General features: G+C 31.8%; 1 protein-coding gene across 2 annotated transcripts; it reads left to right on the plus strand.

The window, feature by feature from the left end:
- Nucleotides 1-3352: 3352 nt before the first annotated feature.
- Nucleotides 3353-23475, plus strand: LOC128201524 (uncharacterized). Of its 2 annotated transcripts, none has more exons than XM_052898754.1 (4): nt 3353-3729; nt 10640-10781; nt 18892-19016; nt 23077-23475. In XM_052898754.1, exons 1-4 carry the CDS (start codon nt 3725-3727, stop codon nt 23237-23239), a joined length of 435 nt encoding a protein of 144 aa, XP_052754714.1. In that variant the 5' UTR covers nt 3353-3724; the 3' UTR covers nt 23240-23475. The 2 variants fall into 2 exon arrangements, with proteins under 2 accessions (XP_052754714.1, XP_052754713.1); XM_052898753.1 differs by having other exon boundaries at nt 3353-3629.
- The last annotated feature ends 1897 nt before the right edge of the window (nt 23476-25372 follow it).

Consider the following 25372-nt stretch of genomic DNA (forward strand, 5'->3'; position numbering starts at 1 on the left):
AAATTCATCTATTATTACCCATGACTTCATTCGCGTGATTTGGATGCATAATATGTTCTTCTCCGTCCTAAATAGTATGTAGCAAACATTATAACGATTGGTTAAACTATAACAAATAAACAAACTCGCTTTTAGCTTTATAATGTTAATTAGGAATCTTCTCAATAGATAACAATTCTGCGCAACTACAAAAAAATCATGAATAGAAGTATTATATAAGCCTATTTAAGTTATTATTTTGACTTCTACTTTGTAAGAGAATAAACTTTCTCTTTTACATCAATTCATAATTATATATTTATTATACAAGTCCTTGTAGGGTAGACAGAGAAATCCGAGTACTGACGGTCTTAAATATATCTCTTGCTTTATGCATTTGCATAACTCATCTCATACATGCAGGTCTTTCCCGGGGGCTCTTAATTTTATATGACATTATCTGTAACGTTAGATCGATAATCATTTGAGAAGTAAATCTTTACTAATATATTAAATGTGAAAGTAAATTCGTTTGTTTGTCACTTTATAATGCCTTAAATAATCACTATGAAATTATTATACACGTACTAAATGGGATGGAGATGGATATAGGCTACTTTTTTTTATACAACTTAGAATAGCAAACAAGCTGACGGCCCACCTGATGGAAAGTGGTAACCATCGCCTATAGACATGGGCAGTACCATGGACATAACGGAGTATACTGTTTCGCCCATGATACCCCCCATGCGTTGCCATTCCTGAGGACTCAGGTGTTATTCCTCTGTACCCAGTAAATTCACGCCATATCACACCTTTCAAACCGAAACACAGCTATGCAAACACAACTGCTTCACGGTAGAAACACGAATGGGGCAGAGGTACCCAAGCAATAGACTTTTGTACAAAGTCTCCCTCCGTGTGTTTTTTATCCCAGCCAGTGAGCATATCCTGGTCACACGGACAAGGTTGAGGGTCAAAACTAGTCAATGTATAAATAGTGTCGATCACATAAAATTATTTAGTCTTTATTAAAGATTGGCTTTTAGTTCATTTCTTTGTATGCATAGATTTAAAAAGCAGGAAAACCAATAATCTAGGTGGCATATCAAAATAACATTTACACCAATTTATAAGTTACACTTTCAGGAGTATAAGTGTTAAAATCGCGTTTAATTTTACGCATTAGTTTTTGTGCGATACTGGAACAAACATACGTAGACAAAATTAAAAGAATATATATATTTTACTCGTAATTAACCCGCCTTTTAGTGGAGGCCTGTGTTCAGCAACGGATAGTTAATGACTGATATGATGATGATGATTGTTTTTTTTTAATCATTTAAAAAAATAATGGGGGGTGGTCTTAATAAGGGTAATAGATACTCCATTTTTTTATGAATGATAATGAAATAGTGATCTCCGCCTGCGCCTGCGATATACAGTGAGGGAGGATTGTTGAGTATGAAAATGCCGGCCAGTTAGCCCATCGTGACGAATTCAACGATAAATTAGTCACAATGGCTTCAAGGGGGAACTGCGTGGAGGTTAACCTGATAGAGTATATTGATAGCAATGGAGACTAGCTTCCCCATTACTAACAGTTCCTTCCCCCCATAGAAACCCTATTGTTTTATTAAAACCCTTCATATTTTTTTTTTAAATATCTCCTAACTATAGACATTATTTCGTTATAATTTCATTATATTAGTAAGATATTTGTATTAGTTATACACATATTATGTGATCGATACAACTAAGATGTATCAAGAGCAAAAAAAAACCAATAAATTAAAAAATGAATGAAATTACATAAATGGTAGAAAAGTCCAATTGCGAAGACCTGACGTAAACTATTGAATAATGTAGGTATATATGTCAATATGTCACCTCTTCCTTTCAGGGTCAGTCTATAAGAAGTAACTAAGGGAACAAAGCACAACACAATAATGCGATAGAAGGAAAATTCGAGGAAAATTCGGTAACCTAGCGACATTGCAGAAATAAATATACTTTACGAGTATGTAGTAGACTGAGCCTCTACACTTTTATAAAACCTATTTTTTTTTTCTTCTTCGCAACCTAATAGAGGTACAAAGATATAGTAGCAATGCCCCGTTACTTCTTACTAGTTTTTAACCGCGACTTCGTCCGCGTGACCAGGATACTCTTATGTACACTGACCGGGATAAAAAATTATATTAAAACCTTTTTCATGCCTACGTGTGTACTAAATTTCATAGTAATTGATTAAATCGTTAAGACGCTAAAAGGTAACAAACAAATAAATTCAGTTTAACATTCACATTATTAGTAAGGATGTAGATTTTTTAAATACGTAATTGGAAACGGGGGAAAGGGATTGTTAGTAATAGTCTTATTTCGTTGTGGTTCTTGTGGAATTCGTCACGATGGACCAACTGACCTGCTTTTTTTCTCCTCACCTATATATATATGGTAACCTGCCAGCGTATACCGATAGGCAGCCAGGGTCACCATCTCATTCTCACCCATTAAAACAAAACACTGAAAATGGCAAACGAAATGGACTTCACAGTAATAGACTGTGACACCTATGGTAACCTTTCAAGTTGCCATTCCAAAAGACTTAGGTGTTAAATTTAGATAGCACATAATTTAGTTATCATAGCTTATTACTTATTTAATTTATCATTATTTAATTTATTTTCTATGTATGCAAAATTAATTAAACTAAAAGCACAGTATAAAGAATTACTAAAAGTATGAAGTAAGTAGTAATTTTCAAAATCAGGTCGTTAAGATTTGTAATATTAATGGTACTTATACTTCCAGACTAAATGTAAAGCGAATAATGATGACTATAATATAATATCTTGACTTGAAATAGACGTAGGTATTCAAATATACAATGAAATATAATTTTGGTTAAAAAGTAATCATCTTTAGAATAATTTCATTATGCTAAGATGGGAAAATAGATTAATAACGATTTGTCAGATGTACAATAAAAGGTAATAATGATAAAAATGAAGTCACTGGCCGTGATCACGATAATAAAAAAAAAATATTTCTAAAAAAATAATTAACGTCTATTGTTTGCAAAAAGACTTATCAATACCTACAAATTGACCAAATATCGCATATCGGATTCCATTTAGAAGTTTTAAAAATAAATAGTAATGGTTTGTATTAAGATAAACTAGTTGATGAAATGTAGGTACGGGTCTCTTATAATAAAAATTATATAACGTATTGTACAAGAGGTCGCAATTCTCAATTGCGCCACAGTATTATGCACTGACAAACACAAACAAGAATAGTAACCATCTACGTCTATAATCTTTCGAGGAAATGAAATAACAAACTCGTTGTGGAGGTACGAAACGACCACTTTCCTCTAACCGCAGTCTGCACGCTGCATTACAATACAAACGAATTTGAAAGGTACGCAAAGTCTTTGGAGTGGGTAACACGCTAAGCCTTCTGCACGTAGTAAGATAATATCAAACGGTCGGTAGGCGAGATGTTTGCTTAAAGAAAGGCGCCAATTCCAAATTCAATTCCGTCAGCAAACCACGTAACCCAATAGATATTTTTTTTTATTAGTTAAAGGCAGTGTTTTTTTTTTAATTTCTTCGTGATAAATTCTTTCAAAAAATGGGATACAAGTGAGTCAGTGAATTTGTGTTAATATTCTTTTGATGGATGTGTAACATTCCTTAAGGGATGCTCTCTGTGATCTTTGATACTTACCTGGGAAAAAATGAGGTTTTTCTTTTTTCTTTTTCCTTTGTCAAACTTTTTCAATTAGCTTTATTCCGGTTTTCACGCTTATTGCAGAAAAAGATTGATGCTTGAGCGAACAATACGCACGCAGTTAGCGTAAATCATGGGCATTAACTTGATTATTGTAATTTGTCTTTTTACTTTAAATTTATGTTTGTGGGTGTATGAGGAAAACGTTGAATCTTCTAATATCTATAAAAAAAATGAAAATGCTCTTAAAATAAATATTAATTCATCAGAGAAAAAATATCATTTAATTCTAAAATTCAATAGGAAATATAGGTGTTATTCGTAATTTTGTATTATGGTAAAATAAATTATAATTTTTTTCATTCAATTATATGTTTAGTGCTTGTTTTTGCTTACAGATAGTAAGTTTATTCTATTAAATAAGTTGTTTGAAATTAAATTCTCAGTAGTAACATATTTTTTAAAGATAAATAAGCTAACAAAAGTGAATTAAGTAAAAATATTGCTTGCACCCTGTAACAACTATTTGTAATGATTCGAAACTACGAAACGTTATATTAAAATTGCGCCTTTATAGGGAATTTTACAAAAAAAAATTGTCTACCTATAAAATGCAACTTATCGTATGTTTAAAAATTAAAATATTATAACATAACTACATATAGATGCTAACATATATGAATTAACAGATAACGAAACTATATATTTCGCGTGCTGTAATTAAATTCAATTTCTAGCTAAATTTAATACCATGTTACTGCTTAAAAATTACAAAAACTTACCTTATCTTTTCATTTAAAAATTTCCTCTTGTCAGTGCAACAAATTCATGCATCTTCTTCCAGCCAGTTCTATCCCAGGCCATATCCTTAACCTCCCTATACAACATTACATCTAGTGTTTCTTTTTATCTGTCCCATGTAGTTATTTCTTGGTCTTCCTCTTCCTCTTTTGCCTTCTATTTTTCCTTCTACTGTGCTCTTAAAAATCGTCATGTCGTATAAGGTGGCCCAGCATTTTGTCTCTTCTATTCTCTATTATTTTAATTAATGTTTTTTTCTCGTTTACTCTTTTTAGGACTTCCTCATTCGTTAGTTTTTCTGTCCAGCTTATCCTTTACATTCTCTTCCATATCCACAATTCGAATGTCTCAAACATCTTTTGCGTCATTGTCCATGTTTCACACCCATATAATGTATGTTCCAAATATAAGTTTTTTATAAATTTTAATTTAAAAACTTACCAAGTTTTCAAAATTAATAAAAGCAGATTTAAAGACAGTATTTTCAAAACGGTTTACGTACGTTAAACTTACGTACGCATAGATTTTCAAAGTAGGTAATCACTTCTATATGGCATATCTAGATAAAACATACACCATATTTTAAATAAGGTCTTCTGAAACGCAACTGCGAAAACCGCATTCAAATTGATACAGTTGTTTCTGCTGTGATGACGAAACAAACATATAGACAGATAGAAAAAAAATTCATACAACACTTTCTTCCTCTTCAGGTAATTTTAATGCTAACAATAACTGTAAATAGCACTACTAATTAAATGCGCTGTGTAGGCTCCAGCATAGAATGGGCCACTCCCGTGGGTATCGTAAGATGCTACTCAGGGAGTTTATGGTGAAGGAATGGGCAGCAGCATTCCTTTTATAACATCACCGAAAGCCAAAACTATGATTGCCAACTCGCCTGCCAAGCCTGGCAACTACTGGCAAAACCACCCTTATGGGGGAGGCCATATTCAGCAGTGGACAGTTAACGGCTGATACAATAATAGTAAATTCGTCGTGAAATCCCGGCATAAAATAAACCACTTCTTCCTATGGGTTTCATAAGAGACGACTAAGGGAACCTAATGGCCAATGGATGGACAGCAGCGTCCCTCTTCAAAGATCACCAAATCCCAATTGCGGTTGCCTATCCAGTTGCCAAACGTGACATCTACTGGCGATACTCCCCAACAGGGAGGGCTCACGTTCAGTAGTGGACAGTTAACAGCTAATATGACGATGATAATGAATAAGTCAATACTAACACTAATAATAATCAAGAAAAGCTGAGTGACCTCTCAGCTTTTCTTGATTCTCATCTAAATGCAATAATTTTCTATCCGTTCTATTAGAAATTTTAAAATGTTAACAAACAATTGTCCCGATCATAAGACAGCCTGCTTATATTCAATAGAGGATAAATTGAAAACCGATTAAATGGCCAAATGTGTCAGTTTGTTTCTAAACTTATTTAGGGACTATTTCTGTGACCATTTAAAAAAAAAACTTAGTAATTTTATTGTAACAGGACTAGATGTAAGTATTGTTGGGGTAGTAGAAATGATATCAACTTATTTACCTTACTATAGGACACGGATCCCCCCCAACCCTCATTAGAGAATGATAAAATATAGTTAACTATCAGAGTAAGATTGTTATTTTAAATGACTAGTCACCTTGGTATAAAGTTTTGTTTCTTGTTTTTCTTCTCCTACAATAGTATAATTGCTGTAATCGTATTTTACGATATCCTGGGAATTATAAGGAATAGTGGTAAATTGACTCTTTTTCCATTACCTCATGTATAGCTCAGTTCAATATTAAAATTTTATATCTTTTTCTTGTAAATTTTGAGAAAATATTTCGACGTAAAACTGAGTGCTTATTTTCTTTTAATGTATTAATAGTCGATTTCTAATATGTACCTACTTTTTAGTTTTTGATTATATAATTATGAATTTTTAGTTGCAATTGATTATTACGTTAATATATGGACTCATGAATTCAATTCCGTTTATGTCTCAAAGTAACCATTTAGAACTCTTTTAATGTAATCATTACCGCTTTAACTTACATGGCATTTGATTGAGAAAGCTCAACTAATTTTGGTACTATTCGGAACTGTGGCTCTACTACGTCCATCAGTATATAAAATATTCTATATATTAAGTTAGAATATAAGGTATCCGTGCATCAAATTTCATTAAAATCAGTGATTTAGCAACAAATATCTGAATATCTTTAAAAACTTTCATATTAATAATATTATTAGGATTATAGAAGGAAATTAATTAGAAATTGTAGCAAATTTTTAAGGATACGAATCTTGTATTATAAACCTAAAGAAAAAACAAATTAATCAGTTACTCATTAATTGTTTTATTTAATTTATAATCAGTTATTTAAACCAAAATTCAGCATGACGTCAATATTAACGAAAGTGCAGGATAATTAATAAACAACCAATTAGTAAACTTTGTATTCAAGTGTGGCAAATTCAGTTTATTCGCCTCATTCTGCAGAATATTAAGTGGATTGTAAAAGGGATCGGGAGGTACGAAAGTTACACTTAATAGGTACAATATTATAGCCTTCCAAGAATTTAATTTTACCACTGTCATCGGATATTACTTGGTTAACTGTAGATAGAAAATTAATTTATAATAACATTTTTTTTTATTTAATCATTACATATTTTAATGACCAAGAAACTTGATTCTTATCCTATTATTTATTAAAATTAAAACCTATAGATTTTTTAAATTGAGAATTTCATTCAAAGGAAAAAGACAAAACAGTTGAATGGCTGAACTAGGTTTATGAGAGGTCTGAAGTTTTTATACACAGGGGGGTTAGTCATTATAATGAACTAGTGTTCCGCTCCAGCTTCGCATGGATAGATAGATAGAAAAATAAATTAGTATTTTATATTAGCTTTAATAGGCAATTTTTGATACCTTGGGTTATTATAGTAATTTTTATAGGAATCAATATATTTTATATCATCTAAGACACAAACTTGCGCGTTCACCGCTAAAAAAGCCCCATTTTCTGTGGCTTCGCAATTCGGAAACACATTTATTATTTTCTCTAAAAGTATTACTGTCCTCGGTGTCGACGTTTCCAGCGCTCTAGAGTTCCGAAGTCATCTAGAAGATAGGTTCAAGTTAGTGTCCAAAAAGCTCAGGATGCTCAATAGAGCGGAATGATACTTCACTCCGATACATAGATTTTTGTTGTACAAGTCGCAATTCCAGCCCTCATAGAATGCTGCTCTCATCTGTGGGCCGGAGCACCTAGATACCAATTTGGTCATCTTGATTCGGTGCACAGATGGGCTATGAGAATTGTTGACGATCCCAAGCTCAAAAGCGGTATCGAGCTCTTAAGTCTAAGGCGAGACTTTGCCTTTCTTTGTGTGTTCTATCGTCTATATAACAGATTGTGTTCTGAGGAATTGTTTAAAATGATGTCTGCAGCCACCTTTTATCATCGTACCGCTCGCTATCGATAGGGAATTCATCCTCACACGCTTAAGCCTAAATGGTCATATACAGTATGGTTTTAGAGAAATTTTCTCATGAGCGTGAGCCCCTTGCCGAAGAGGAGTATGGGATTCTTCAAAAAGGGTATTCTTCATTTTATTCTAAATCCTTTACTGTTCAGGCAGTTCGCCTATGGAACTCACTACCTATCTCTATTCGGTGCGCTCAAACTCTTACTAGCTTCAAAACCTCTGTTAAATTCTACTACCTCTCACTTTAGTACTATTTTCCTGTATTCTCTCTTTTTTTTCCTTCGTCATTTTTTTCTGTTGTATGTGTGCTGTTAAGTATGTGTATGTTATGTATATATTTGATTGTGTATATATTATATATGTATGTGTATGTATGTATGTATATATGTTTGTATATGATAATATTTATATAATAGTGCGCCACCTACCTTTTGTCTTTTTCTCAATGTCCTCTACCCAAAGGTTGTCTGGAAGAGATTGCTTAGCGATAAGGCCGCCTTTTGTATCACTTCTCATTAATATTTACTGTATTTGTTTTTTTTTTTTACTTGGTGCAATAAAGTGTAAATAAATAAATAAATAAGGTTTCTTTAGGGTTAGCAACGCGCACGTGCCACCTTTGGTGTTGCAGGCGTCCATAGGCTATAGTGACTATTTACCATCAGACGGGCTGTATGCTCGTTTGCCACCTTTGTGGTATAAAAATGAATTAAAAACATAGGTTAGTACCTATGACATAGGTTTTCTGACTAAAATAATATAAATGTATCATATGAATATTTTATAGTGTGTTTTCAGACAAAGTTATTATCTAACTTCACCTGTGTGACCTTTGTCAACTTCAAAAGTTACCTACAAACCCCATTTCGCTTGATCCTTTCGTGTACGGGGCTCTTTGTTTGTTTACTACTTAGCTATTCATGTTACTTTCATTTAGAAATATAAAGGTAACGTATAACAATAATAAAATTAACATTTGCTCTTAACACATTATTTCCTTCATAATAATTGTACTAATTAAATTATAATAATAACATACTGAGATATGATCTCATTCAATATCAAATATTTACAAAAAAAAAATCATTTTAATTACCAAGATTTTACAGTACTATCTATTCTCAAACTAAGTAGTGCTTGTACGTATTATGAATACTAGATAAATATTTTTTATTTTATTTTAAGGGCTTCAAAGCTCGCTACATATAAGGCTGATACACCTCAAGAAGGTAAACTTTCTTCTGGTGTATCAGCTCTATCGTACTCTAAACTGATTTGTCAGATAAGGTTTTATCTAATTCCTACTCACGAGAAAGACGGGATTAATAGATATTTATAATTTACAGAGATGCTTATGTATTTACCTGTTTGTAATGCGTAAACGCAATAAATACTTAAACGATTTTTAAAAATCTTTCATCTGTAGAAAACTTTATTATCGACTATAATGTTATGAGCTGTACTTTATGTTTACAAAAAACATGCAAAGCTAGGAATAAGTCGTATAAATACAAAAAAAATATCAGAACCAATACAGACATCAGAAATCCATAGATCGAACCTGTGACCATTAACATCATGAACACGATCACCGCGAAGATGAGGTGATGTATTGAACCGTTCAACAACCAAGGTTGTCGAAAAGGAGGGTAAAGAAGGAGACTTTGTATAAAAATCATCCGCCTGAGTATCACTGCTTCAATCGTGTTTCTGCATCAGCAGCTGTGAAATTACTGTGTATAACATTTTACTCTTCAGGAATGACAACGACGTCATAGACATGTGCCTATAGACATTAATAGTACAATGCACGCATTGTGCTGTTCATGTCTATAGGAGATGATTACCATTATCCACCAGATGAGCCGTCAACTTGTTTGCCACTCTATGTTGAAGTAAAAAATATGTATTAGGTACTTAATATAAAATGCCTAAATGCACAAATGATTGTAATTAAAGATGAAAAAGATTAGAGGTATTTTATTGACGGGTACACTAAAATAAATGAAAAAATATTGTATATTATTCTTATAAACATACATACTCACATACATACATACAAATATTACATATGATGCATAGATATAATTATGAGTTGTTAATTAATAACAATATGTTGTTACTATATTGTTAATTAACGTAAATTTATAATTATGGAACTGTCACTAAATTATAACTTGAGAAGTCACTGGCTCCTGACATACAGTTAACGCTAGTTTAGAAATCAGGACTACATGCAATTCGAATCTATATAGTTCATAAAAAGATTTATTTATTTATTATTAAAATAGCAATCGAATAAATTGCAACATAACAACTGATTAAAAATTATTTATAATAATAAGCTTTTAAAGGAATAATTAACGCTTAGTCTCAGCTAGGATTTGTAACTAACTATAGTAACCTTTAAACTTTGCGCAGATTTTCCGTATTTCAAAACATCCCACGGGATTAGTGGTAACGGATTTAGGGCGTAACGCCCGTAATGATTATGGGAATTCAGTCAATTATTTTAATAACAATCTGCTATTAACAAATTTCCATATGCCTAATCTTATAAATTAATATATATAATTAAAATGCGATCTTTTTAGATTTTCTTAAAAAGGATATTTTTTTCAGACTTATAATCCTGTTGGGTCTACTTCTGGGTGTCCTATATAGCCTTCACATCCTTGTAAAGGATTTCCAGTCAATAACATCCGGTAAACTATTAATGAAATTTCTCTTCAAAAGGGATGTAAGCTCACAAAGCTCAAATCGGGTAAGTCTATTTTTTATTATCAAATAATTATTGTGATTTTCTATTCACATTTTAAACGATTTTCATAATTCATCGGTATTATTCATTGTATGTTATGCTATTGTGTCGCGTGTTTTTAAACTAAATTTTATAACTTACGGTGAATTTAAGGTTTACTGATGTCTTGATTTCACATTCATTTAAGTCGATTGGTCTTTCTGTTCTTTTTGATTATGGAATAAAACGTTGGTTAATGTCCAACAAAATCTATTTGTTTATAAGTAAGTTATTCTATAATGTTAGTATCAGACTATAAACATTAAACAGATCTGTTATGAATACTAATGTGCACAAGTAGGGGAATTTGTTACATACAATTCCGCAGTTTAAATTAAAATATTTGTTTGATCTGTGTCTACAAAATATATCCACAGATGCAAACAAAACAAACATAATGATATTCGATTTAAGATACGAATAGTGTGATTACTAGTAAATGTTAATTTTATCACGATTAACGTCGCTATTTTATTTGCGGAGAGAAATTTTACTGTTATTCAGAATGATTAATTTAAATTACTACGTCGACTTTTCTCAAGTCATATCTTAGAGATAAAGTCATTTAAGAGGACTTCAAAGTTACTGAGCAGTTTCTTCGACGTTAATACATAGATTACCCTCTTAACCGGGAATATCATGTTTGATATAAAAATCCATTAGTGATTTCATCTAGGTCTCGTCCTCTTGCGTGATATTAATTATCATTAATGAAAGTTGTAATTTTTCCGTGAAATCATTATCCCTCTGAGATACAGCGTCATTTTGTAACCATAAGTACAGTTAGCATGAACTTGGCACAAGCAGCATATGAAATCTAATAGGAAATGAATATATCACAACAGTTATTTTTATTCTTGTTGACTATCACAGATAATGTTTAAAAACATAAATAGTTGTTACGTTTGAATTTAAAATGTCATAATGTAAAATCACAATAAAGAGCGAGTGAATAGAGACTATAAATTATAAAAATCATAATTTATATTTAATTTTCCATAGAAAACAGTAGCAGGTGTGACATTAGGTAATTATTAGTGTGTTAACATGTAAAATTATTGTGAATATGAAAAGTAATATTACGAAATAATAATGAATTAATAGTAGCAATCATTTCCTTAAAGGATAATATCGCTGCTAATTTTGCTCAAAGACTAATGTTCGGATTTATAAATAGTATATTATATAATTATAATTTATACAATATTATATACTAAAGCCTCCTGATAAGGGATAAATGTGGAATATAAGAGCAAGTGAAATGAACAGTAATAATAGTGCAAGAAAAGGGTTTCAGTTTATCAACTAACTAATCATCAACCCAAACATCTAGACAAGGGGCGGTCTTCCACCGTGCGTTTCTCAAGGCACTTTCTTCCACGCACAACCACTCTTTAGAATCAACTTCCAGCAGCAGTATTTCCGAACCGATACGATATCACAGTCTTCAAGATAAGAGCATATTCCTTTTTAAAAGGCCGGCAGCACACTTTCAATGCCGTTGGTGTTCCTGTGAAAAATATTTTATCTTAATTATACGTAGTTAAAGCTACGGTGTATCTATAGATAATATAAAATAAATAAGAAATTAAGTGCAATTAAGCTTTTTCTTGCTCGTCGCATCTCGTATATAAATCTTAAAACCCTAGTAAACTAAGCATAATTTTATCTGAGAAAATATCGCAGATAATTCGCATTATGGGTTTATAGTGGACTATTTAAATACAGCGGTTTTGTTTAAATAAATAATAAAAAATATTATTGTATTCTTCTTCAAGCCAAGTTTTTAGTGCGGTAGGTCAAAGCCAAAAAATGTCTTAAATTTTGCTAACCTAGAATAGGTATATCTGTTTACTCAACTTTAATAAAAAGTAATTAAGTAACAATTATTGAAGGTTTGTTAGTGTTATTACTAGGATATATTAAATACGGTTGGACATTTGATTTCACCTTATAATCAAAAATAGCAAACAAGCGTACTAAACGTCGTCTTTCTTATCTGTGATGATGCCACGAGCGCCTACAGCTCGCGCTCACAGGGCCGAAGCATACGAGGTTTGTCCGGAAAGTACGTATAAAAGTTTTTTAAAAATTTTATTTTACAATTATTCAGGTAAATCAATTTTATTCCCTTCAAAGTACTCCCCCTGTGACATAATGCACTTGTGCCAACGCCGTTTCCACTGTGAGAAGGCTCCTTGAAAGTCCTCTGGTTATAGGTTTCTCAGCTGCCCCGTCGTAGCTTTTTTTATCTCATTTATGTCCCCCAAATGCCGCCCCCGAAGTACCAATTTGGTTTTTGGGAACAAGAAGAAGTCACACGGGGCCAAATCCGGCGAATAGGGGGGTGTTCGGTCACCGTAATGGAATTTTTACTCAAAAACTCACGGAACGATCTTGGCGCAAATTTTTTTCATTTGAAGTTCGTTTCTTAGAATTTCGTGGACCACGGTTTTGCCCAAATTAAGCTCTTCAGCCACCTGTCTGACCGTTAAACGACGGTCCCCATTAACACAAGTTCGAATTCTTTCCACGTTTTCATCGGAATGTGAAGTGGAAGGACGTCCTGAACGTGGGTCATCTTGAACGCTTTCTCGGCCCTCTCTGAATCTTTTTAGCCACTTGTGGACGGTTGGTTCCTTCACAGCATCATCCCCATAAACTGTTCTGAGATCGGCAAAAATTTCACGGCCATTCTTGCCGAGTTTCGAGAGAAACTTGATTACGACGCGCTGCTCTTCAACGGAAGCGGGCTCCATGCCGACGGGGTTTCGTTAAGAGGTAACTTCACAGATGGCGTGACAAGCCTCACCGCACGGCGGTCAGACCAGAACTGAAGCATTGTTAGGGACATAAGGAAGGGGTCCTGCGCTTACCTGGCCTCCCCACTCCTCTTTCTCGCATTCCAGAACACTTTTATACGAACTTTCCGGACAGACCTCGTACAGTCAGGCTCATGCTCGCGTCACAGTCACTTATGACAAAGACTTACGAATTGATTCCGAAACTAGTCGAGATTTTTCGATCTAATTACACGTAAGTTAAACCGGTAGTTATTACATTAAAATATAATGTGTGCTTACGTAATCTTTAACAACAAAAAGCGATACTAAAAACCATATAGGTTTGTTGGCGTATACAACCAAACAAAGAGAAAATGAGGGAAGACAGGCTAGTGGCTAGGCCACCAGAGGGAGACTTTGTACAAAAGTCGATTGCTTGGGTACCTCTGTTCCATTCGTGTTTCAACCGTGAAGCAGTTGTGTTTGCATGGCTGTGTTTCGATTTGAAGGGTGAGATATGGCGTGAATTTACTGTTGTTATTACTAATTGTACAGAGGAATAACATCTGAGTCCTCAGGAATAGCAACGCAAAGGGGGGTATCATGAGCGAAATGAAATATGTCCATGGTACTGCTCATGTCTATAGGCGACGGTTACCACTTTCCATCAGGTAGGCCGTCAGCTTGTTTGCCATTCTAAGTAGTATAAATTATATATGTGTGTGCGTGTGTGTGTGTGTGTGTGTGTGTGTGTGCGTGTATGGGTGCGTGCGTGCGTGCGTGCGTGCGTTCGTGCGCGTGTGCGTGCGTGCGTGAGTGCGCGCGTGCGTGCGAATAATGATATTATTAGTTATTCCTAATATTTTAACAAAACATGTCTGTTTTCATTTCAAATACAATCCGTAACATTCATATAATATAAGGAAAAGAATAATTGGTATGGTAACAGTCTCCATAAATTAATAGATCGCATGTTATCAATATGATTATAAATAAAAAAAAAATAAGATACGTAATATTGCCATAGCAAATATCTGTTTCTTCAATGTATATTATTATGATCTATAACTTAATAATGTCAATATCGGAGAAGCTGAAATTGATTTATGGGGAGAAGACTTAAGGAATACTATATAACTATAGGCTTGTGTTTCTATATACAGATAAATACAGCGATAAGAGGGTTAAATCAAAATCATTAGCATTACCTTAGATAATAAAGTTTATACATATATAATATCTATATATTATAATTTTTTTATATATTTTATAATATTTTTATATTTTCTCAATAACGGATATATAAAATGTCGGTTATCCAATATATAATATCAACATGAAAGACCCAATGGAAATGAATATAGATATCCTACTAGAATGGGGGATTTAAATAAAACACCCAATAAAATAACCATTTAACGAAGAGAGCATAACCTATTTAAATAAATGGGTCATGATCTTTCTTCATCACCATCAATGTTCAGAGAAACTCAATATATAGATATGAGAGCAGTATCGATATTGCCCATATATAATTGATAATTTAAAAGAGAAATAATAATAACTTATATGTTAGAAATAGAAAAGTAGGTCATTCATCTACACAATGGTAGCTCGAAGCTTTGGCAGGTGTACAAAACAAGTCCTAATTTTTATTTTGTTTTGAAATAGAAATAATTTCAAGCGAATGTATTTCGTTAAAATTGAATGTGCTGATTATAATATTAAAAAAAAAATTAAGAATAAACGAAAATACAAATTTTCAATAATCTAAAATCAAAAACAACAAATGAACGTTGAGTTTTTCATAGTAACAGTTTTTAATGCAAGATTGGTGGTTTTTCGACCCATTTGTCATTGTTGATAATCTTCAGTTTCGCTAGTAGAATACTCTCTTCAAAAATATATCTAAATCAATTATCGTTTTTCTTTTTTTATACTACAAATGTGGCTAACAAGCATAGTGTGCCTAATGGTAATCGGTTACTGTAGCCTATGGACATTTGCAATACTAGGAGTGTCACGTGTGCGTTTCCGACCCTGATGTAACCTTAATATACTCTTTTTGGGGAACCCCAAACTGTAGTCTCTAGAGAATCCCAATTCAAATGTTTTATCAAAAATAGTAGAATATTTTTATAACTGTGTGTATAAATATGTATATCAGAACACCAAGTTGTTACTCTAATGGACAAATATATATTGTAAAGTTAAAAAATAAAAACAATATAATATTTTTACAAATATACATTAAATAATGTGATAAATAGAGCATAAGCTTCATAACAATACTTATCTTCATCGCATATTTGGATCAATATCTGTGAATTAATTTGAAATATGTACCTATTTATTGTTAGAATCCTTGAATGTGGCCGCCATTGTAATTAATACGCATATGTGTATTAATTTGTACACAATTATACTTCCTACTAATATTATTATAAGCGAAATATATATCTATATACATTTCGCTATATTCATTTCACTACATATAGGTCTATATATAGACAAAGATCACCATGCTAGCTTGTAAGACAGTATAGTATGATATTTCTTGTTTTCTTTCTCTTGTACTGGTATCTATTTATTCATTATAAAGAAAAAGTTAAAGCAAAGTTAAAATGGTCCATATTAAAAAAAAAAGACAGTAAAGACAATTAACCAATTACAGATTTTCACAAATAAGAACAAGATTTAACTAAATGCACATGACATCGCAAATACATACAATCAATTAAATTAAACTTAGAATAACAACATTATAGTAGTATAAACATATTAGGTACTAAATTACTGTGTTTAATTTAATTAAATTTTTTCTAGATGTTTATGTTATTCAGATTGTCTTGGCATCTATCAAAACTTAATAATCACAGCAATAAACAATAAAAACACAAGCAACCATAAAAATATTGACCACCAATCAATTTGAGTATGCACGTACTCAATTTATTGATACATTCATTGAACAATTGTAGGTATATTAAAATATTTAATATTAATGAATACCTTATTTTTTAAACATATTCCACTGTCTACATAAAAAATTCTGGCACCAAAACAAATGTCTGTAATACTTTTTACCCTCGTCAAAAGTGCTTACAACTATAACTTATAATCGGAAAGTAGAGGGTAGTTTTTAAGAAAACATTTCAAAAACTCTACTTTGTCACCGCTATCTCCGGTCCATAAATCAAGAAAGATTATGTTTAAATAAAATGCATTATAACTCAACTAACAATATAAAATGTTATGCTGTAAAAGAGTATATTAAATGCACTATACTCATATTATCTATATACTCATAGTATCATATTTGTTACGTAATATCTACATTAATATGTTTTCTCATCAGTAAGAGATTTTGTACTTATATAGGTTATATGCTTAACAAAGTCCTTTCAATATTATAAATGCGAAAGTTTGTAAGAATCAATAGATGGATGCTTGTTACTTTTTTTACACAAAAATTACAAAACCAATTTGATTGAAATTTGTTACACGAGTAGGCTATAACTCAATTTAGCATATAGAATGATGTACATGTTCTATTTATGTACTGATTTACGTGGACGAAACCACGAGATACAGTTAGTTATGGTATACATAATGGCAACAGATATAGTAATACGTATAATACCAAATAATAATGAATTTTGTGATATCCATAGAGCAGATTAACATAAATTAATGTATTTTATTTACTAAACATTGATTTACTAAAGGCAATATTTACGATATTCCATGGGATGAATTCATCATTTCATTTTTCATTACACTATGTATAAAAAAATTAAAATAAAAGTAAATACAATATATTAATGGAAACAGGTTACAGGCACAAAGCTGTTGTTGTTTGGTTGTTTATTACAAGAGTTTCTAGGTCACTTTCGCTGTACACAAAAGCACGTGACTTGATTTACCGGACTTACGTAGTTACTATTAAGTAATAGTCGAACCATAGCTGACACGCCCTTTCGCGAAGATATCATGTAACAATATACATAAACAAGTATATTTTGATTCGCCAAAAAAAAACTTCGACCTTAAGCACACGTATACGCGCACATATTTACACTTGCACACTCACAAGTTTTTTTCTTATAATAACGATAAGATCTGAATATTTAGTTGATTTAAAAAATGATTTTGTTTTTTTAAAAATTAAGTTAGTTAAGATACTGCATAACTTTTTAAAAAGTAAATACAGCAGAATTTAGAACCTCCTTTTTCTAGAAGTAACTGAAAGATTTTAAGGTATTCAATCCTATGGCTCCGCGTCGCAGTCAAGCGTTCAATTGATTGATCTTTCACCGCTCTGATTGATCGATTCAATTGTAACCTTTACTTTAAAACCTTTAAAAGAAAGGATTGCTTATAAATCGCAACTCTGGTATTGAGTGCTCTCCACATTATTATTGAGTCAGCATTGTATAAAATTCCATGTATATAAATATTCTTTTGATAGTTCCTGTATAAATTAAAATATTATTATTTTATGGTGTTATAAACCATTAGTATTGTCATTATTATATCAGCCATTAATTGTCCACTTTTGAGTAAAGGCCTGCTCCATAAGGAGAGCTTTGCCAATAGTTAACAAATTTAGCAGGCCGGTTGGCAACAACAGTTAGATTTTGGTGATATTATGAAAGGTTGGAAAAGTGACGTTGCTGCTCATCTCTTGATCATTAAATTACCTCAGTCGACAACCATGCAAAAGAAAGGAACGGCCCATTCTATGCCGGAACAACGCGGCAAAAAATATGTTCACAACTACTGATGTGTTTAAGGTTATTTTCCAGTGGGAGGCTGTCAGCAGGCTGATTTCCAGGGGGAAAGGGATTGTTAGTAATGGAGTCTAACTAACCCATTGCTAGCAATACTCAGGTCGACCTCCACGCGGTTCCTCCTGGAATTCGTCATGATGGGCTAACTGACCTGCTTTCATAATCACCTCTCATGCCTCACTGGTGCCCCGCTAGCGTATACTGATAGGACGGGCCGGGTTACCGTTCCATTATCACCCATTAAAAAGAAAAAACATCGAAGAAAAGACCACTTTAAAGAGGTTTATGTGTACGTTTAGGTATGTATTTACCCGCAAGGGTGGCAACTACTAGCAAAATCCACTCAATGGTAAACTGCCGGAAGGAATGACCCCGTTCCTTATGACAGTCTTTTAGTAAAGCTTATATTTAACAGTAAACAAATAACAGGTGATTTGATGATGATGATATTTTTTAAATTTTCCTCAAAGTAATCTTATTAATCCAATTCTTTTACAGTATCACACGGTGAGATGGAAAAAGATATTACTCCACGACACGATACAATGCGCCCGGTACCTGTATTGTGACCTCGGAGCGAACACAGACAATGAAATTCGAAGAGGTTTCGCCCTAATGTTAACGTAAGCTATTGTATTTCACTATTATTATTGGTTACATTACATAAATTAATTAAACATCATATTAGTCAAATGGGTTTTCAGCCTGAATTGTATATAGCTATGTACAGTTAGGGACAAGATTGACTTACATATGAGTATGTATATTTCAATCAGGTTTGCCTTTTACTGTAACTATCTACGACTCTTGTAATGTGTGATATTTATCATCACACATCACATCAGGCGTTAACAGTTCACTATTGCCCGTAGACTACCTTTGACAAAGGGAGGTTTTTCCAATAATTGCCATGCTGGGTTAGCGGGTTGGCAACCGCAGTTAGGTTTTCTTGAAGAGGGACATTGCTGCCTATTCCTCGACCATTAAGTTCCCTTTTAGTCTTTTTATGACATCCACGGGAATGGAAGGGGCGGCCCATTCTATGCTGAAGCTACACAGCCGCAAATATAGATAGATATGATACATATTTTTTTCTTTTTATCTCCGGGATATTTCAAGACAACTAATTTAACAGTGATGAGACACAAAAATACATACAGTATGAATGAAACTATACATAAAATAAAATCATATACCATTAATATATTCTCAACATAGAATCGGCCACCTCTTCCTTTCTCATGGGTGTCGTAAGAGGTGACTAAGAGGTCGAAGGATGGGCAGTAGCGTCCCTCTTAAAACATCTCCAAAGCCTAACTGCGGTTGCCAATCCGCTTGCCAAGCGTGGCAACTACTGGCAAAACCTCCCTAGGAGGAGGCTTATGTTCAGCAGTGAATAGTTAAAAGGTGATGTGATGATGATAACTGTTCTTGTGGCTGGCAAGTAATTGGTAGACCAATAATAATATACCTATACCTCTAATGAAATGAGACCCAGTGAAATACTAATACATTGAATAAAACACTAATGTGTAGTTACGGTTATGTAAATTACCATTAGGAACCATAAGAAAACTGGAAACACTGTTACCGAGCACTAACTAATCTTGAAGCAGCTATGTTTAAATAATTTTGTTTCATTGTTAAAAGTTTTGTAAGCACACATTATATTTTAATTTAATAACTACCGGTTTAACTTACGTGAAAAAGATTGATTAGTTTCGGAATCAATTCGTGATCCTTAGTCATGAGTAACTGTGAAGCTAGCATGAGCCTGACTGTTTACCTTGGCCTGCTGAGCGCAGCTGTAGGCGCTTGCGGCATCGTCACAAATAAGAAAGGCGGCATTCGGAACTTTTCGGATATGAACTACGTAGTCTTCCTCTTCGTCTGCCGTATTATTGCCACTAGTTGTTTTGTTAAGCTGTTGTGTACATACAGTACTCACGGTGACGCCCTTTAATAAGACACCTTTAGAATTGACTGTGGATGAAACGCAGAGAACTGGCGTCCAGGCACTCGAAATTTTCCATCATTGGTCTATATTAAAATTTGAACGGCGACTTATTTCAATAGTCTCTTAATTTTCTCTTTTTATTTTTACACATAAGTTAAACCAGTAATTATTAAATTACGTTTCAGTTTAAAGAGGATTATGGTTTGTGATATTAAAAAGTATTGCTACTTTTTAGAAGTACTTATTTTAGGTAAATATTTATGATTAATATTTTTTATCATAAGTACTTAATATCAGAGTTGAAATAGTTGAGTTTAAAATTATACAAATCTCATACATATATTTGTTTCTTATAAACTTATCATCATCGTCTTCCTACCCTTACCTCAATTATTTTCAGAGTCGGCGTAACATGTTTCTCTCTTTCATTCTTCATACTTATAGAATTATTTAAACCATCTCAGCTCCATTTCTCATAATAAAATTTGTTTCTTTTAAACTAACTTTTAAAAATATTTAATACCAACCAAAAAGAAGCAGGTTTTCAATTTGGTTATATTTTTTTTGTATTTGTTACCTCAAAACTCCGTCAGTTGTAAACCGATTTCAAAAATTCTTTTTTTTTTTTATCGGAAAGGATATACTTTTAGATTAGTTTCATAGAAATTTTATTAAAAATATCCTGCTAAACTAATTTTGTTCAAATTTCTATAGACGAAACCGAAAGTAACTACTCTGATATCGTTTTTTCAGATAAAAAAAATTCCAAACCATAAAAAATACCACCGAATTGATAACCTTTTGTTCTTTTTAAAGTCCATTGAAAAACAACGTTAACTTTACCTATACTTTGACAGTTATTTTTTAAGAGATTATCAAGCAATATTTCGCGATTTAATCACTATAAGTTGTAGTGATTAAGTAGTTATTACAGAGAATGAATACTCATATATGTATTCCTACCTAATAGCTAAAATATTACTCATTTGTTATTATCTCTTGTGTTAAGAAGTTCTCGAGAATAAGTAGTTAAGTCTTTCTGTCACATTTCACCATTTAGATTAGAAAAGTTCATGCAAGCAATTTTAATGTATCTATGCATACGTTTGTACAAATACCTTCACTGATATACAAAGTAAAATGTTTCCCTAACAACAATAAAATACATTGTGCACTGTAGAACCATTTTCATTCTACCGAGTTGACAGTTATTAAATAGTCTAGGCTGAGATGGGTCTGATTATATCTTACAAGTTACAAAGATCCAATGGTAAATGCTTCGTTTAAAATGTCATTATGTTCGCCATATCTCTTAGGATATGCAGAATCTGAAATAAAGGCATCAAGGCATAAAGGACAAAAAAAAATCATCGAGATCGAAATTTAGATTCACTTTTAAAGAAAAATGTAATTAAATTACTATGTACGTTTTGTCAAAATCTGTAGAATTTATCATGACAGCTGGATTAAATAGTCATGGAAAATGTATCTAGGAATAACTACAACTAAACATGTTAAAATAGTTACCAAACTGGTAACTGTTTAACATGTAACATGTTTAAGAAACCTCTTTTATATTATTGATTATACAGGGTGTAAGGGACAGATTGCAAAAACTGAAATCGTGAATCCAGACCATTATTCTAAATTGAAAACCAATACAATTTTTTTAATACTTTATTGTATACAAAAAATTAGACACATATAATTTATATTAAATAAAGATGTACAACAGGCGAGCTTAATTTTTCTTATTCAGAAATTCTTTGGATAATATCAAATTATTTCCCTGTTTTTTCATTTAAAATCATGTAAAGAAAGAAAGAAAGAAAGAAAGAAAACATTTATTGACAACAACAAAAAGTTACATACATTATGAATTAAAAAAAAAAAAAAAAATATATATATATATATATATATATATATACACACATACACATACACACATACATACCTACATATACATACATACACATACACACACACACACACACATACACATACATATACATACATACATACACTTAACTGACAAGATATACCCATATAGATATGTACAACAATAATGTAATGTATGGATATTATGTCATAATATAAAGAAATAATAATATTTTATAGTGAAATACTATACAATATTAAAAAACAGCAATGTATTATACGTATTCAATAATATCGCAAAGCGCGGAATCAGCTATGTAAGGTCAACGTCAAAAGCATACGGAAACTACCTACGAAGAAGCGCTATTAAGCGCGCGGTGTAAATACGAGTATCACGCGTCGTGTGGATCGTAAAATTTTAAATGCTGTAGCGCATTTCCGGTGGGAAAATAATCTGCCATTTGATTTAGACCATCCATCTAAATCAACTGTTTTCATTTTGGACAACCTGCCCTTCGACCCTCTATAATTAATATTAAGGTAGTTGAATTAGGGACAAATATTTAAAGAGCTTTGCGATGCAGTGACGTGGATGGTGCTTTACATTAATGAAGTTCCGGCTTTGTTCCTCCGTCTGGTTCATTTATCCTTTAATTTTCTATTTACTATCACAAATGTTTCTCAATTGGCTAATAGTTTAAGTAGATCTTGATATGATGCTATTTAATTAAAAATATAGGTATATCAAGCAATTAGTGAAATCGTGTATCATTTATTATTATTCAAAAAAGTATATATATACACATAGACAATAAACAATTCAATTTACTTTTACTTTTTTATTTCAGCTTAGAGCCTCTCGAGGAAGATAAGTCGTCGTTACAAGTTTTTCAACAAGCATACGAACTTGGAAGGACGTCAGGAGTCAAGAGCTGTCGAAACGAATATCCAGTTTGCCCTTTTGATGGAAGATTTTTATTTCAAGTAATAGCATATTTATTGAAAACATAGTAACAAAATGATGGTTGCATAAGATTTTACATTCAAGTATTAACTACGTAATTTATTTAAAATTACTTTGAATATGTAGTTAAAGTTGAAGATTTTAAACGTAAACTAGCTAACTTTTGCGACGTCACTTATCCGAGTCCCATAGGAATTATGTTGTACTAGCTTATACTCGCGACTTCGTACACGTGACCAGAATATATTCACTGATAGGGATAAAAAGTAATCTATGTCCTTCTCCATTCCATATAGTACACGTATATATATCAAATTTCATAGTGATCGGTTAAACCCTTAAGGTGCATTCACATTTATAAGATTAGCAAAGATGTATTTTAAGTTTAAGATTAATTTACCGTAATAAAATCATCCCACAGGGTAGCAACTGGAATAATTTACCAAAATTAATAAAAATCATCGTTTTATTAATTACTTATTTATTGTGTAACATATTAGATCGTTATTACTACAATTAACTAACTACGCTGATACACCGCTGGTTATAGGCATCCCTCATTGCCTTCCAACCAATGCAGTTCTCTGTTTTTAGCATTTATTTTCTACCTGTTAACAAAATAAAAAAAATATATATATTGTTTTGATCTCTATTTATTTATTTGTTACAAGTTCACAATAACAGATATGAACATACTAGAAAACAGAGAACAATACAAAAAAATAACATAATTAAGGATAAACGTAAGCATTACAATGTTTTTTTCAGATATACAGATTATAACTTATACTATTTCAAATTTATATAGTAACTTTTTTAATCTAATAGAACTTTGATGAAAGACATGGAATCTTTCGTTTTTTTTATTGAATGATTGATTTTATTAAGATCCTTCATAATTATTTTTTCTTAAATATCTTTCAAGTGCAGACATCGTTTAATTACAATATTATTACATCAATAGGATTGTCAATTAATTTCAGATTCCATAGGTATATATGATTTACTAAAGCAGTAATGTCAGATATATACTTAAGTATTATAATCAAACTATTATTATTTAGTTAAAAAAAGCTACTCATTTTAATACATTTAACCTTTATCGTCTAATGGCTAATGATATTTCAAAGCTAGAACTTTTTAATCAAATCGTTTCGAATCTAGAGATGGAATCTATCATCTACGTAGATAAAGATATTTTAAATGAAAGCATAACGTAAAGATCCCTATTGAAATAAACGAATGAAAGAACTAATCGAACAATCCCGAAGAATAATTATGAATAAATAATTATAATTAAGAAATTTACTGCTTAAACGTTATCTTCATTAATACTTATTTAATTACTGCTTTGTACGAATATAAAACATTTATTAAATTGTTACATAGAACTAAGTCGAATTATATATACAAATATGTACATAACTATCTGAGTATTGTTATTTAGTTTTAATATATTATTATTACAATGAACCGAAATGCGAATGCAACAAATTATGTAAAATAATGTAATAAATTTCTAGTCCATTAAACACCTGTTACAAATAATGTGCGTTTAATTGAATTTTAATGATATTTTACAGAATAAGTTCGATGCTTTTTAATTTTAACTGAAACACTAAGTATTCCGCATATAATCTCTAAATAAGTATATATTTATATTATTTGTGGTGATGATTCGCTTTGCTATGTTAAATTTATTAAATTTTTTCATTCAATAAAATTTACCCATGTAAGTGTCGAGAATAGTTTGTAATAAGGATATGTTCGTTTTCATTGTTTGCGATGTACACAATCAATCGACCTACAAGTCCCTCTTGAAAACAATTGTAGTTTCTTAGTGAATTTTCTATAGTGGACTACCTGACCCACGCCATCCTCCACTAGTGCTGTTGTTATTGGCATTGCCAGATGCACCATTTCACTTTCATTAATAAAAAAAAAAAACTTGTCATTTTATATGTATAGAACTCTACTAATATAAAAATCAGTAGATAAATATATTTTAATATTAATCATGTCACTGCGATCTCCGTTTTTTGGTATAAAAACCGAGACCATCAACATGTCTCATTCTGCAAGGCGAACAACGGCTCTACGTGCCCTATAAATAATGAAGCAAGTGACAATATTTTTTCAAACGATTCAAATATGAATACGAAAAATTCTGCTTCTCTATA

The sequence above is a fragment of the Galleria mellonella genome, unplaced genomic scaffold (genome assembly GCF_026898425.1).
Source record: "Galleria mellonella isolate WM207_F2 unplaced genomic scaffold, CSIRO_AGI_GalMel_v1 utg537, whole genome shotgun sequence".
NCBI lineage: Eukaryota > Metazoa > Arthropoda > Insecta > Lepidoptera > Pyralidae > Galleria > Galleria mellonella.

Excerpts from the sequence above, each read along its gene's own strand:
- LOC128201524 (XM_052898753.1), top strand. Across the intron at positions 10,782-18,891 it reads GCTCACAAAGCTCAAATCGG|TATCACACGGTGAGATGGAA; the intron begins GTAAGTCTATTT and ends ATTCTTTTACAG. Across the intron at positions 19,017-23,076 it reads GGTTTCGCCCTAATGTTAAC|CTTAGAGCCTCTCGAGGAAG; the intron begins GTAAGCTATTGT and ends TTTTTATTTCAG.